The sequence below is a fragment of the Oncorhynchus tshawytscha genome, linkage group LG30 (genome assembly GCF_018296145.1).
Source record: "Oncorhynchus tshawytscha isolate Ot180627B linkage group LG30, Otsh_v2.0, whole genome shotgun sequence".
Classification (NCBI taxonomy): domain Eukaryota; kingdom Metazoa; phylum Chordata; class Actinopteri; order Salmoniformes; family Salmonidae; genus Oncorhynchus; species Oncorhynchus tshawytscha.
The window spans coordinates 6460633-6475230 of NC_056458.1; the positions used below are offsets into that span (position 1 = coordinate 6460633).

A 14598-nucleotide genomic window follows, 5' to 3' on the forward strand; every position below is an offset into this window, starting at 1 on the left:
AGGCTTCTATTGGTGTAATCTACATTGAATCTGTCTACACCATTAGCTCCCTACCATTAGCCATGCTCCTTATCTGAGTAAATATTTCATTTGTGTAACTTAAATTCGACATAAGTCATATAAAAAGTGTGGAGTACCTCTTCAATCCATTCAATTGGAGTTGAGACATTAGACAGACACAGTTTTGAGATATTGGTTATTTTTTTAAATTGATTTAATTAGGGAAATATTTAAAAAACATACAGAGCATCTGTTTTTCACTGAAAAAAGTACATTAATGACAGGTAAGCACGACAGCTTAAGCAGTTGGAAGAACTACTAAAAACTATAGAATACTATCAAAACTCATTATAGGAATACTATAGAGATTTTGATTAATGATAATACTATACAAGTATTGAGTATTATAACAGGAAACATCCTATAGGAGAGCCTATAGGAAATCCTTTAAGTGTTACGGATCCCTTCGGAACTTTCATTATGCACACCTGTCCCCTATTCCCACTGATTAGTACTTGTATAAGTGTGCCCTTTGGTTTCCATTGGGCGGTCGATTATTGTTCCAATGTCCGTTGGTAAGTGGGAGTACCTGTGCTGTGTGTTTTGGCTTTTGTGCCATTGTGGATTGCGCAGATGATTACGGGTCTCGTCCCATGTGTTAATCATTGTGGCCAAGGGATGTCTCCATGGCTGTGATGCAGACTGAAATATGGTTGTTTACTGACATCTAGTTGTGGTGATACGCAACTGCAGGTAATTTGGTCCAATATTATGCAGGATTAAGTTTTTCCGTGGTATTAATTTAATTAGTTAAGTCAACAAAATGATAGTAACTGACATTTTGGTTATGATATTACAAATGGTATTATATTCTAGGATATATTATCATATGCGTCATGTAGACTATACAGAGCCAGGACCCTCTTCAAGTGAAGTGATCCACTTGACCTTTCCTCTAGCGCCACCATCAGGCCTTTGTATTTCCATTTTGTGTTCCATTTTCCACTTTTACAGCTGCTTATTTGCTAGTTGGTATGTGTACTTAGTTTTAAAAAATCTGCTGCTGATTTAGTTTATATCGTTCTATAGATGTTACTTTATTTTAATTGAAGAGGTTACTGTATATGTAAGTTATATTTATTTTAAGTTATTCATTAATGTTAAGATCATTTTCCATTTTCCAATTAAAATTACATTTAGACTGTAGTTATTTAAAGCTTTGAATGGGTCGATTGGGTTCTGGAGGTGTGTGGTTACAGCAATTGTGCAGGGTTGGTGTGGCCGGAGGTCGTGGGGCCCAATGTGATATCTTTTCATGGGGACCAAAATCCCTGGCGGCGCCCCTGAGCCTATTTTACATTCAGCAAGCAAGAGCAAGCGTGCATCTCTCCTCCAATAGGCTCCCGAGTGGCGCAGCGGTCTGCATCTCCGTGCAAGAGGCATCACTGCAGTCCCTGGTTCGAATCTATGCTGTATCACATGCAGATGTGATTGGGAGTCCCATAGGGCAGCGCACAATTTGCCCAGCTTTGTCCGGGTTTGGCCGGGGTAGGCCGACATTGTAAATAAAAATTTGTTCTTAACTGACTTCCCTAATTAAATAAATAAAAATATTGTAGGCTTGAGATGTATTTCCTCAATCACACTGATGGCATCCTTGCCAAAATGGTACACAGCATCATCTGGTATTGTGTGCAACAAAAGTTCAACATTCAACTTCTGCCACCGTTTCTGTCAAGTCGTGTCCGCGTACAGTTTGATGCATATGTTGCCAATGTATGCACTGCAACTGCCTCTGCAATGTAAGGCAAACGCAGCATTCCAATGGAAGTGAATGTACTTCTGGTGTACCAAAAGGCTATCGGTGTGATTGAGGCGTAAGTGTAAGCTTAACATATTAGTCCATAAACTCAATGTTAGGCTTAATACTACAGTTGATATATCCAGTCAATTTACACAGCAAAATAAGAAAAAAGTTGATCCGAAAACTAAATCATAGGTAGCCTATGTGAGCTCCCTCCCAGTCCCCGGTATGCAGAAAAGCTCCCATATTGTTTCAGTTTTTTAGGGACAAGAAATGTACCCTACCTAGGCTAACTTTATTTTAAAGTGAATACAAAACTGTAGTCTAGGCTGTACACTGCAGTGAATAGCCTATGCCATTTGAAGAACCGCTCAAAAGCCTGGTGTTTTAAATTCATATTCAATTTGAAATAAGTGCAAAGTTTCCTGATTGGGCAAGTATTTGGATACTTAAAAAAACACTTCAACTTCAACCAGTAAAATGGCTCTTTGGCAAGCTTTTGCTAAAGCCTATATATAAGAGGTAGCATTCTAGCTAACAACTGCTGTTTCCAAAATAGTTATTTTGCAAAGATCACAAAATAATCTCAGCGATTGTTCAAGCAAGAATCAAAACATCATTGTAAGCGTATGAGAAGTGATTTTGTTTAGAAAACATCAATCTAGGCTGTTGAATGTGTGCAGATGGCAATGGCTTTCTTACTGCCACCAAGAGTGGTGTTTAGCTTACATGTTTTAAAAGCGTTAGAAAATTAGGTGGATACCATGGCATCGTTGAATACTCGTTTCTGACTGGCATAAAGAGCATTCTAGAGCGTGCATGATTTCCGTATAAAGCACAGTATATCAGCACGGTCAAATTCACTGGCTATAGTTCATTCTTACATGTTCTATGTGTGAGTTGCTTTTGAAAGCAAAATCGAATTGAAAACATGCTTGCATTGTTGAATTCCATTTTCATAATAGCAAGCCAGGACTGATGGTTTGGTTAGCTAAACTAGTGTCAGCAATTGATGTTATTATTCAATAGCACAAACTCCTAAGCAAATCAGGGGGAGAAAAATAGGTTTATTCAGAGAGGACAAATCAAGATGTTATGCTGGGAGATGTTCAGTCTCCCCAGTCCTCAGGTTTTCTCCCCTGAACAAAGGAACAGGATGCCATTTATAACCCCCCACCCTAGCCTGGGGTTGACCAATTAGAAGTCCTTGCAGTACAACTTGGCCAATGGCCAAATGACAAGTATCCTGCTCCCGACTCAATGTACAGACCAATGAAAACATGGCACACACAGCTCTGAGTTCAGGAGTGACATTTCACAGATTCTAAACAGATGTTAAACTGAAAACCACCTCTTATTGATCGTTAACTAGTTATCTCGTCCTCTGCGTTGCATTTATCGTCAAAATATTCTTATACTAGCAAATCTGTTTGTTTAGTTATCAAGTCAACTACTGTAGCTATCGAGTAGTAAACTTGCTACCTACTTTAGTGGATGTTGAACACATTTCTACCTGTAAATTAACTTTTTTTTCTGTAAATGTGTTAAATTAAAAAAGGGATAGTCACCTCGGGACTGTGTTCTCTGGAAAATAATGCAACTACGTGGAAGCTAAATTCCCCTCTGCTAGGCGTCATGGAACACACCTTCCACATCATTCATTATTTTCCATAGAACGCATAGCCCCTTGTTGATTGTCCCTTCCATATAGAGTCTACAAACACTACTGAGTATTTCCAATCCCACTTTTACATCGGCACATAGATTACATTTTTCTCTATAAGCCCATATGTAATTTATAGCCTACGGTGTATTGCATTGGTAGCTATGGAATGGGTGGAGTAGGAAGTGTTGCTGTGTATTTAGACCAGAATCCCAATTGAAATAACACCATAGGCAGATTCTACTGATGCCACCGAGTATTCCCAACCCCACTTTTACATTGACACATAGTATACATTTTTCTCTATAAGGCAATATGTATTTCATATACAGTGTATTGCATTGGGGGCATTTATTTAACTTTGGAAAAAAAACAATACAATCCACATTTAATACAAATGTCACTTAAATATGAATCATAGTTCATGTTTAGACAAATATTTTTCATGTATCATGAATAAATGCATGTTAATGTATTATTTACGTGGATTTGTGTTTGGACGGACGCCTCGGTGGAAATGGAGTCCCTAGAGAAAGGGAGGTAAGGGTAAGGGTAACCAGAAGTGGTCTAGTGATAATTGTTTCTGTTGGTCAGAGGGAGAATGCGCTCGGAGTAAAACGAATGGCGGCAAGAAAAGTATATTGTTTCGCTCTCAAGAAAAGGGCACCAATGAAAAGAATGATAACTGGGGTAGCAGTAAATATAAAAGTTGACCAGCTGAGGGGAAAGATTCCCGGTGTATGTGATGCTCGCAGACAGGGTGGCGAGAGTGAGGAAACAGAAGAGTCATTGTCTGTTCTTTTGAGTTTTGAAGTTGAGTCTTTGCCCGACAAAGTGAAGTTAGGATATATAAGTTATCCTGTATGAGCCGAATACATTACAATGTTACAGGTGTCAAGCTTATGGGCATGTGGCAGGAGGGAGGGTTCAAGGTGTGAGAAATGTGCAGAAGGGCATGAGACAAAGGAATGTGTAGTATTGGGGAAAGTATTGGAATGTGTTAATTGTAGGGGTGCCCATGGAGCTGAGGATCAGAAATGTCCCGTGCGAGAGACGCAGGTTGAGGTTTCCAGGGTTAGAGTAGAGTAGAAGTTGTCATATGCTGAGGCAGTGAAGAAAGTAGAGGAAGATGGGTTAAGGTGGAGGAGTGGTGAGAATAGTAGAGATATACCCGTACAGAGGGATAGGCCAAAAAGTTATATGTTTCAGAAAGATTGGATTTATAGCAATGGTTATCAACTGTACTGCAGGGATGGAACGGAATTCACAGAAAATTGAGGTTGTGGTGGCAGCTGCAGAGAGATATTGGGTGGGCGAGACTTGACAGCAGAAGAGTTACAGGGTGTGTTAAGTGGTGTCCCATCCTTCCAGGCATGAGGTAGGAATAAATACATTTAATTAGTAGGGTGGTGTTAATTTTATTGTATATAATTTAGAAATTAGTGAGTGTAGTGTTAGATGGTAGGGTATTTATTTAGTACATTTTTATTTTTCAAGCAAAGTATAAGGGAGTTGTACTCCAGTCTAGTGGGTGGCGGTAATGCAACAAATTGGATGCCAACCGCCGTTAAACCTCACAAAAGAAGAAGTAATGTAATTACGTGGGGGACTTTTATTCTGAAATTCCGTTAAGGGAATAAGCTATTGTTTTTATGTCGCTGGTAGATGGATAAATTATAAATATCGTTGGTCAGACTGTAGCCACTAAATTTAACGAAATACCCAGAAAGGAGGCTTCTTGAAAGGTATGTTTTACAGCATTCACAATGTGCATTCCATGTAGTAGTGGAACTGTATGCGTAAACATTCAACCCGAAACTATCTGTCTGTGTTTACTAGAAAGCTATGGTTAGCTTCTTGCTAGCTAGCTTCCTGGCTGTGGTCAGCAAGGCCTCATTCTCCAACGGTGCGTGCGGCTAGCCAACAATAATGCAGTAACGTTAGAGCTACATGGTACTTGCTTGCTAATATTTTTTTCATCGGGTTGAGATGATATTTGGCTTAATTTAGCAGAGCTAAATATGTGTAGCTAGCTAGTTAACAACAACTGGCTGTTGTGCTGAAGCCCCCTCCAATTTAACTAGCTACTGTAGCAAATGACTAGCCACCCACAGCAAATGAAGACCAACTAGAGAGCCATTGAAGATGATACCTTTTCAGCTTCACAGTCGTGCTAAGAATACTTTCTTCCTAAGGCTCATCTGTAGGGCCTACACGTTTTACCCAACCACATTGATGTAGCTAGACATGTTCAGGGTTTCCCAAACTCGGTGCACGCTTTTTTGTTTGTTGCTGTATTCCTACACAGATGATTCAATTAATCAACTAAGCATAACGTTTTGATCATTTGAATCTGCTGTCTAGTGTTAGGGCAAAAACCAAAATGTACACCCCTTGGGTCCTGAGGACCAAGTTTGGGAAACTCCTTTAGAACCCCCCTCAATTTCAGAATAAACTTCTCTGTGCCCTGGATGTTTGAGGATGGAGGGCAGTGAGGGAAACAGCTCTGCACACCAAGGATCGGGTGATGGAGCTGTGAATTTATATGCCACTCTGGGGCTCTCTCCAGAAGACGTGGATGCTCTGGCCCAGATTCCAGAGAACGAGATCAGTGTGGAGACGTTGCCTTATCTAATAATGCAACTGAAGGCCAATCGAGCCAAGCAAGAGGAGCAGGGAGAGGCCTCCCCAGAGAGAGACAGCCGGCAGGAGGATACAGATGATGGAGTCCTTAGCAAACGGGACCGTCCCCCTGCAGTACCTCGCCAGTCAAACAGCCATTGTGACACTGACTATAGGAGAGTGGAGATTCACAGTCGACCAGAGCGGCGGACTGAGATGAGAGATTCCCGTCACAATTGGTCCTCAAGGGAAAAACCATCCGAGACCCAGCAAAGGTTACCTTTCTCCTATCAAGTGGATGATTTTCATGGAGTTGTGCCCAAGGTTTACCCACACACATGCTCTCTATGCTTATGCATGTTGAATTCTACTAAGGTAAGCTTTGTTATATTCCAATACTCTTGCTTTTGTACTGTGTATCTATGTAATTTAAATCAACACTCTTATACTTATAAAGCCCTTTTTACATCAGATGTCAAAGTGCTATACAGAAGCCCAGTCTAAAACCCCAAACAGAAAGCAATGCAGATGTAGAAGCACGGTGGCTAGAAAAAACTCCCTAGAAAGGCTGGAACCTTGGAATAAATCTACAGAGGAACCAGCCTCTGAGGGGTGGCCAGTCCTCTTCTGGCTGTGCTGGCATTCATTTAGCTTAATGAGTTTGCTTTTTTCACAGGAATGGAAGGATCATGTCAATGGATTAAGCCACGTGGAGGGCTGTCGAGAACTCCTGCGTCTGTAAGTGTTAACATGCAACGTAAAACATTTAGAGAATGGACTGATACAGGTCACAATCAATTGATATATTTCCTATTACCTGGTTTTATTCCAATTAGTTGTTTATTTTTTATTATTATTATTTTTACAGATATCCAGATTGGAAAAGACCTGATACCCGGAAGGAAATGTGAGGGGAATGAAATTAAGCTTCATGTTGAAAACAGGCATGTCATGATGTAAAATCATTAGCTGTTCCTCTTCTTACTTAGCACTGTTTACGTTATCTTCCAGGTCCAACTCCATCCCAAGTAGAAATGCTATTTCACCGTCCAGGAGAACGCCACGTCCTGCTATGCCGTACAAGAGACAACATAGCTCAGACCACGTAGGAGGTGATAACACCAGTCCCGTTCCAAAGTCAAGTTTGATCCAGACCAAATAAGGCCCAATTGCAAACCACTTGAAAATAAATATTATCTCCTTTCATGTTTTCATCTTTAGGTGAAGTCTGGTCTGCACCAGAAAGACACTATTTGAAGCCCAAGGTAATGATGCCCTTTTGTGGTGATGTTTTCTTATAAATAGATTATTTGGTGTGGCTGGTAGCCTAGTGGTTAGAGCGTTGTGCCAGTAACTGGAAGGTTGCTGGATCGAATCCCCGAGCGGGCATGGTGAAAATCTGTCATTCTGCCCCTGAACAAGGCAGTTAACCCACTGTTTCCCAGTAGGCTGTCATTGTAAATAAGAATTTGTTCTGACTTGCCTAGTAAATATGTTTTAAAATATATCATTAACTTCTTATGATGTAGCTTTAAGCAAATTAACACCATGCTTGAATGTGTGATTTTATATTTTGCTTTAGGTTGGCACAAAGGTGGTGGTTACAAAATTTCCCCTTGGCTCTGTTGGTGTAGAAGACTTGATGACTTTGGCTAAGCCATTCGGCACGGTTGTAAAACATCTGGTGTTCCCCTGCAAGGTAAATTACACATTGATAAAAAAATAAAAAAGAGGAATAAGTACTCAACTCTTAAAGATCCACTATTCAGAAATCGCTGCACCATTTCATGGTTGCAAAAATTCAAATAGTTTGCCTAATTTCAGTTTTTGACAAAACAAGCAACTCTACTGTAGAGAATAGTTGTACCATCTAAACTGCAGTGAAATATCTTTTCAATAACTAAATATTGTATTTTCAGCTGTTTGACACTTGTGTACAAAACTGAAAGATAACTTAAGCATGGGAAGCATAGAAATGGGGCACATAGAACATATCTACTGCTTCTTAGACTTGCTTTCAATGAGAATGATAGCTATAACTAATTTCTATATGAATTTGGTTGGGTCGCCCAAAAGGTTACATGTTGCAGCTTTAACATTCTCTCTCTAAAACAGTTACATCTGTAGTTGAATGTCTATTGGATGATTCGGTGTTGTATTTTTGTTACAGGGATTCCTGGAGTTTGATTCTCACAAAGAGGCAGTCAATATGGTGAATCACTTCAGTGAAAAGCAAGCATTCGTGAAGGGAAATAAGTTGACTCTGTACCTGTCACCGATGGTGTGCAGTATTCATGTAAGTGCATCTGTCTGTTAAAAAGTTTGAGATAATGTTAAGAATTAATACAGAAGTATTAATCACAGAGATCCCAGTATGAGCATGTTTTTTTCCTTTAGCCGCCAAGGTTGGATGAACCACCAGAAAAATGGCAGACCAAACAAGTTACCAATACAGTGGTTTGTTTTTCCCGCCTACCTCCTGGGAAGGAAAGAGAATCTGAGATTCTTGATCTCGCCAAGATGTTTGGGAATGTGCGGCATTCAACATTTTCAAGTGATCAGGTAAGGTTTGAGCAATATGGAATTAAAGTGTGATCAATCAAATTCTGCAAATCGCTCTGGTGATTTCAAATAGACAAGAGTTCTTAACAGTAACAATGCAGTGTATCTATTTTAAATTCAGAATAGCATGGGATTGTATGACTAGAATAGATCAATTCATCACAAACCTCCCATTATGCAGTACCTTTTCTAGCTTTGTCTAATGAATCCTCCCTTATTCAGCTGCAGGTCCTGATTGAGATGGTAGATTGGAAGGATGCTGACATTATGGTGAAGTACTACCACTCCAACCCCCTCAAGATCAATGGAAAGAGTGTCAAAGTATACTTGTCACTGAAGCGCCTGAGGTAAGTAAGACTGGGGCAATGTCAACCAATTTTTCTGTGGGACTCATCAGGAAGTATGTCTCAGGGAAGATTACCTCAATGGTTTTTGCCTTGTAGAGAAAGTCCTGACTCCACCACATCCAGAAGAGCAGATTCTAGTAAAGGCCGCAGCAGCAGACACAAGAGCGAGGAGACTTGCAAGACCTCAAACTCCACGAACGAAGAGAAACCCAGTACAGGCAAACAACCTGCTGAGAAAGTGATGGAACAAGGAGAAGGTCAACAAAGCACCTCAGAAGAGGTCAAGCAGGACATCAAGGAGGAGGACTTTGATTTGGAAAACAAAGATCTAGATGGAAAGGGCATCCAGGTGGAACCTGAACAATGCTTGTCAGATGATGAGGTTGGTGCTGGTGTTGCAACTAAAAACCCTGCTTCTTCCAAAAGTGCTTCTCTGGTGGCTGATTCTAAAGATAAGGGGGAACCCGAAATCTCAGAACTTTTGGTAGACGATACCTTGGAGGATTCTGACATCAAGGCTGCCGATGATCCAGCTCTGTGTGATGCTGACGTTTCAATGGAGAACATGATGGAACAGGAGAGCTTTCATGAAGATGTAAGAAATTATTTTCATTTATATTTGTGATCGGAACCAACAAAAGGCTCATTGTTCCCAGAATTGAAAATAAGTTTGTCAAGTAACCAAGATGTGGGTTCCTAGCAATGGCTTCTTAAACTCTTCAACTTGGTTGAATTTCTGGGAGCATTCCTGAGAATGTAGTTTTGTTGCGTGAGATCCTCCACTGATAAGTTGAAACAGATGTGGCCATCTATTGCCTAGAACCACTGAAATCTGGCAGAAGTTTGTTTCAGTGGCAAATAAAATGTATCTGACACTTCAGATTGAACCTCGTCAATCTAGACAAACAGTCAAGATGTTTTCTGTGACTCATGTCAGCAATGCCCGGTTTGACTCATGGCTTGTTGGAATATTGAGTTTGCTTGATACCATAGCACGCTATTTACAGTGCCTTCAGAAAGTATTCATGCACCTTGAACTATTCCACATTTTGTTGTTACAGCCTGAATTTAAAATGTATTACTTAGTCTCACACATCTACACACAATACGCATTATGACAAAGTGAAAACATGTTTTATAAATGTTTGCAAATGTACAGATAGTGAATTTGCATTAGTATTCACACCCAACGTTAATTTCTTTGCCTTATTGCAAACAGGATGTATGTTTTGGAATATTTGTATTATGTCCAGGCTTCTTTCTTTTTACTCTGTCATTTAGTTTTGTATTGTGGAGTAACTACAATGTTGTTGATCCGTCCTCAGTTTTCTCCTGTCACAGCAATTAAACACGAACTGTTTTAGTAACCATTGGCCTCATGGTGAAATCCCTGAGTGGTTTCCTTCCTCTTCAGCAACTGAGTTTGGAAGGATGTCTATAGCGTTGTAGTGACTGGTTGTATTGATATGCCATCCAAAGTGTCATTAATAACCACCATGCTCAAAGGCATATTCAATGTATTTTTTTTTTTTGGGGGGCTCTTCCCATCTACCAATTGGAGCCCTTATTTGCGAGGCATTGGAAGACCTCCATGGTCTTTGTTTGAAATTCCCTGCTCGACTGAGGGACCTTACTATTATCTGTGTGTAGTACAGAGAATGGGTAGTCATTCAAAAATCATGTTAATCACCTATTGCATCCATGCAACTTTTGACTTGTTAAGCACATTTCTACTCCTGAACTTATTTAGGCTTATTGGACTCAAGACACTTAAACTTCTCATTTTTAATTAATGTCAAAACTTTTAAAAGTATAATTCCACTTTGACATGGGGTATTGTGTGTAGGCCAGTGACACACTCTAAATGTAATCCGTTTTAAATTCAGGCTAACACAACAATTGATAAAGTCTAGGGGTGTGAATACTTTCTGAAGGCACTGTATGTACGTGATTTGCTCAGGGGCTATTCATTCCATCAGTTTTATGAGTGCCCTACAAATCAGATGGAGATCAGCTTTGAAGGATCTCCTTACGTTCCATGGTTTAATATCAAAGGTTATAGAGCCATCTCTGTACAAGCTTCAATTGTTTCCAGAAAACCTAGACTGACAGTAGTAATCCAGAACAGGCACTTAATCGCTCAAGTCAGCCAAGCATTGTAGATTGTTCAGCCCTAACATGGTAAAAACCTGGACCGACCAAGAGGTTTGAGCATATTTAAGATGTCAATTTGATTTGTAATAGTGCAGCCACAGAGTTTACTTCTTAGCTTTGAGACATGGATCTATATCATAGTTCAAGATGATTGAATACAATTTTACATACTTTTATGTTCATTGTTTGAGCATGAGATAATATATGGTTCTAGTGCAGCACTGTGGAACTTGAAACTCAAATTCTTTAACTTATTGATGTTGTGGACTTATTTCCAACAGGACAATATGGATGACATGGATTTTCCTGAGAATATGGATGACTTTGTTACATTGGATGAACTTGACGACAGTACTGGAGGGGACACGCCGCTGGGTAAGCAATGAATGATGAAAAATGTTATTACTTGGCAGCAATAGACATAATTATTATGCCTGTTTAGCCAGTGTGGATAACACATTTAAGAAAATAATCTGCAGCTCATAATTTATAGTTATAATTACTTTTTGTTTTTATTTGCAGAGTCAAAGGGTGCTTCATGGGTTGGTATTCCTCAAATCATAATTTAGAAACGTGTAGTTGGAATGTGTCAAGTGTAGAAAAGTTGTTTTATCCAACATTATTGATAGTAGGTTGCGCAGTAAAATTGTTTCTACAGGATGGAAAAGTTGTCCATATTAGCCCAATTAGAAAGGGCTATGGAAACATGGCGGTGGCCCTATTGAAACTGGCAGAGCGAGCGAACGTGAAAGTTGTCGACCATGCCATATCCTTCCTCAGAAAGGAGGTATGTTCATAATTATGTTACTTGCAGATCAGTGTATTTATTTTGTATGGTACTTAACATTATTTCCATCCCATGAAGAAAACTAGATGTCATAGCAACAGTGGTGAATAACAATTTGATATTCATGCATTTTGGCATACAGAGAGGAATTTATTTACTCAACCCCTGATTTGTGCAAGCATTTAATGTCCTAGTTTGTATGACATTGAGAATTTCCTATATTTTCAGGCATGGTTAGAGCTTGAAACTACTGAGGAAGTATGTGAAATGGTGAAATTCTACAAAGGAAAAGGACAGTTGTTGAGGAAACCAGTCAGTGTTAGCATGTGCTTTTCACAGAAAAAGTTGGAGGTGGGTTTGGTGTATCTATGCTGTACACATTATGCATCTGATGAGAGAATTTAGTTATTAACTAAACTACACCTAGTATAGAGTCAATATTTGTAACACAAAGATGTGTATTATGTGTAATGTGACTTTGTTTCTGTCAATGTAGAGGCCTAGTGGGAGATCCATCTACATTTGTATGCTTCCACTCCAGAAGTACTCTGACGTCTCTCTTTTACGACTTGCCCAGCCTTTCGGGAAAATCACTGGCTATAATTTGAACTGGCATCATGGAAAGGTAGTTTCACCGGTCCTTTTTTAGGGGGGTTCTAATAATAAAGGACTTTCACTTGGATGTTTTTTTTTTCAGTGTTATATCCAGTTGGAGAGCGTGGAAGCCGCTCAGAAAATGGTGAAGTACTTCCAACGTCCACACAAGTTCTACGGGACCCTGTTAAGAGTCAGTTTGTGCAAAAAGGGAGACTCACTAATATACTGGTAAATAATTTTCAATGACCCCTAACAATATGTAATAGAGTAGATGATGGAAATTTTAGTTAGACTAAATGGAATTTGAAGAATGCTAGTATGCAGTCCATGTTCACTACCAGTTCAATTGATTGGAATCTATTGGAAGAATATACAGCCAATTAAATAATCTGAGAAAGAATGTTGTTAAACTGGAATGTATGAGTGATGCATCTAAGTACACTTTCATGATCTAGTACTGCGTGACATTGTATTCTGCTCTTCTGATACAGGAAGCCACCAGTCAAATATGAGCTGTGGTTGGCTGGTCAGAACAACAAAAGATCAAGAGATCATCAAGGAGATGAAAAGACTAATGGCCAGTCAACCAAAAGCCCCTATCCAGAGGTGAAAGATGGTTATTTGCTGTTTTTGTTTCCTTCATTTGAACAAGGTGAAAGATAGTTAATATGTAAATATTCAGCTATCAAGGCAATCGTTTATTACATTTTTGCGTGCCCGTGAACAATCCTTTTACAGTTACCGGTCAGTCAAGACGTAATCAGTCAATCCACTTCACACCGAGAAGAGTGAAGATATTTATTGGTGTTGGTCTCTCAGGCTAAGTAGAACGAATGAGTGAAAGACATGATTGTTTTTGTATGGCCAGGATGTCCAGAGCCCAGTGTCTGACAGTGAGCGGGTCTGTGGGGACCCTGAGGGTGAGGAAGCCAGTGGTGTGGAAGCTATCCCAGAGGAGGAGGAGGAGAAGAAGCAGGAGGAACCTCTGGGCCCTTATCAACCTGACAACCCTGTTGGTAAGATGCTAGAGAAACTGACTTATGTTTGTGTGGCTGCCTATTTTTATTATCAGGTGTGACAGGGATCTGCTTAAGAGCTTTTAGTGCCATATTGTGATGACAACCCTTTCACTCTCCTTTTACTTGCAGGGTTAGATTATCTGGTGCCAAGGACTGGATTCTTCTGCAAGCTGTGTAACGTCTTCTACACCAATGAGGAAACAGCCAAATCAGTCCACTGTAGCAGTGAGGAACATTATCTGAACCTTAAGGTAATTCTCAACTATGACAAGTCAGTCTTATGAATCATAATTTGTATATGTAAGAATGTTTTTGACCTTGGAGGCCAGAATACATTCAACATTTCTCAAACCTTGTTTACTCAAGCTAGTATCACCTATGCTTGTTGAATCTCAACCAAATGGAAAGATATGGGACTTTTTAGGGGATCGGTTTTAACTGGAGTTCTTGGTTATGGGTTAATTTAGATAATGCATTGAAAATGTACACTGATTTTATTTTCTTTCAGAGAAAGATGGACATAGATCTCGGCTGATTGAGAGGATTGTCGTCCACCTGTGGTCTTCCCAGAGGAAGGCCATTTTGGTATTAACGTTTCTGTCCAGTTTGTTTAACATTCCAGTCTCTTCTGTTACTGTTGACAACAGTTACCCATTTGAAATTAATTAATGCAGCCTATTTACGAAATGTAGTCTCCTTCTGTGGTTATGAATAGGATTTAGTTTCCTCTTATTGAATAAACAAACGTTTGACTTATTATTTTACTTCTGGAAAGCACCTTTTTCACCTTTTACTCTGAACCTACTGACCTTTAACATATTTGACGGAGGCCTATGGTTGTTTTAATGGTCAACTGTCATTTATCAAGGACATGTGGACAGGATTGGCTGGAACTACATCCTAGAATTTGCCATAACCCAGAGAACCATTTGGTTCTTGACTGTGACAGCAGAGCTGGTTAAGAAGATTCACCCAGTCTGTGGCAAGGAGCAGCACATCGCTTGAGGGAAGTCACTTGCTCTGAGACCTTGAAGTAGTAGTTC

General features: G+C 39.7%; 1 protein-coding gene across 4 annotated transcripts; it reads left to right on the forward strand.

The window, feature by feature from the left end:
* Positions 1-5057: 5057 nt before the first annotated feature.
* On the forward strand, positions 5058-14314 carry LOC112228920 (matrin-3). 4 transcript variants are annotated; one of them, XM_024394693.2, is made up of 21 exons: positions 5058-5212; positions 5917-6464; positions 6766-6827; positions 6958-6996; positions 7101-7201; positions 7311-7354; positions 7672-7788; positions 8260-8385; positions 8487-8651; positions 8874-8998; positions 9095-9593; positions 11434-11527; positions 11675-11694; positions 11811-11939; positions 12168-12290; positions 12436-12564; positions 12637-12764; positions 13028-13142; positions 13405-13552; positions 13685-13806; positions 14064-14314. In XM_024394693.2, exons 2-21 carry the CDS (start codon positions 5949-5951, stop codon positions 14088-14090), a joined length of 2829 nt encoding a protein of 942 aa, XP_024250461.2. In that variant the 5' UTR covers positions 5058-5212; positions 5917-5948; the 3' UTR covers positions 14091-14314. The 4 variants fall into 4 exon arrangements, with proteins under 4 accessions (XP_024250461.2, XP_024250462.2, XP_024250464.2 ...); XM_024394694.2 differs by having other exon boundaries at positions 8880-8998; XM_024394695.2 differs by having other exon boundaries at positions 5073-5212; positions 6037-6464.
* The last annotated feature ends 284 nt before the right edge of the window (positions 14315-14598 follow it).

Excerpts from the sequence above, each read along its gene's own strand:
- LOC112228920 (XM_024394693.2), top strand. The coding sequence starts at position 5,949 with ATGGAGGGCAGTGAGGGAAACAGCTCTGCACACCAAGGATCGGGTGAT. Across the intron at positions 6,828-6,957 it reads TGTCGAGAACTCCTGCGTCT|ATATCCAGATTGGAAAAGAC; the intron begins GTAAGTGTTAAC and ends TTATTTTTACAG. Across the intron at positions 11,940-12,167 it reads TATCCTTCCTCAGAAAGGAG|GCATGGTTAGAGCTTGAAAC; the intron begins GTATGTTCATAA and ends CTATATTTTCAG.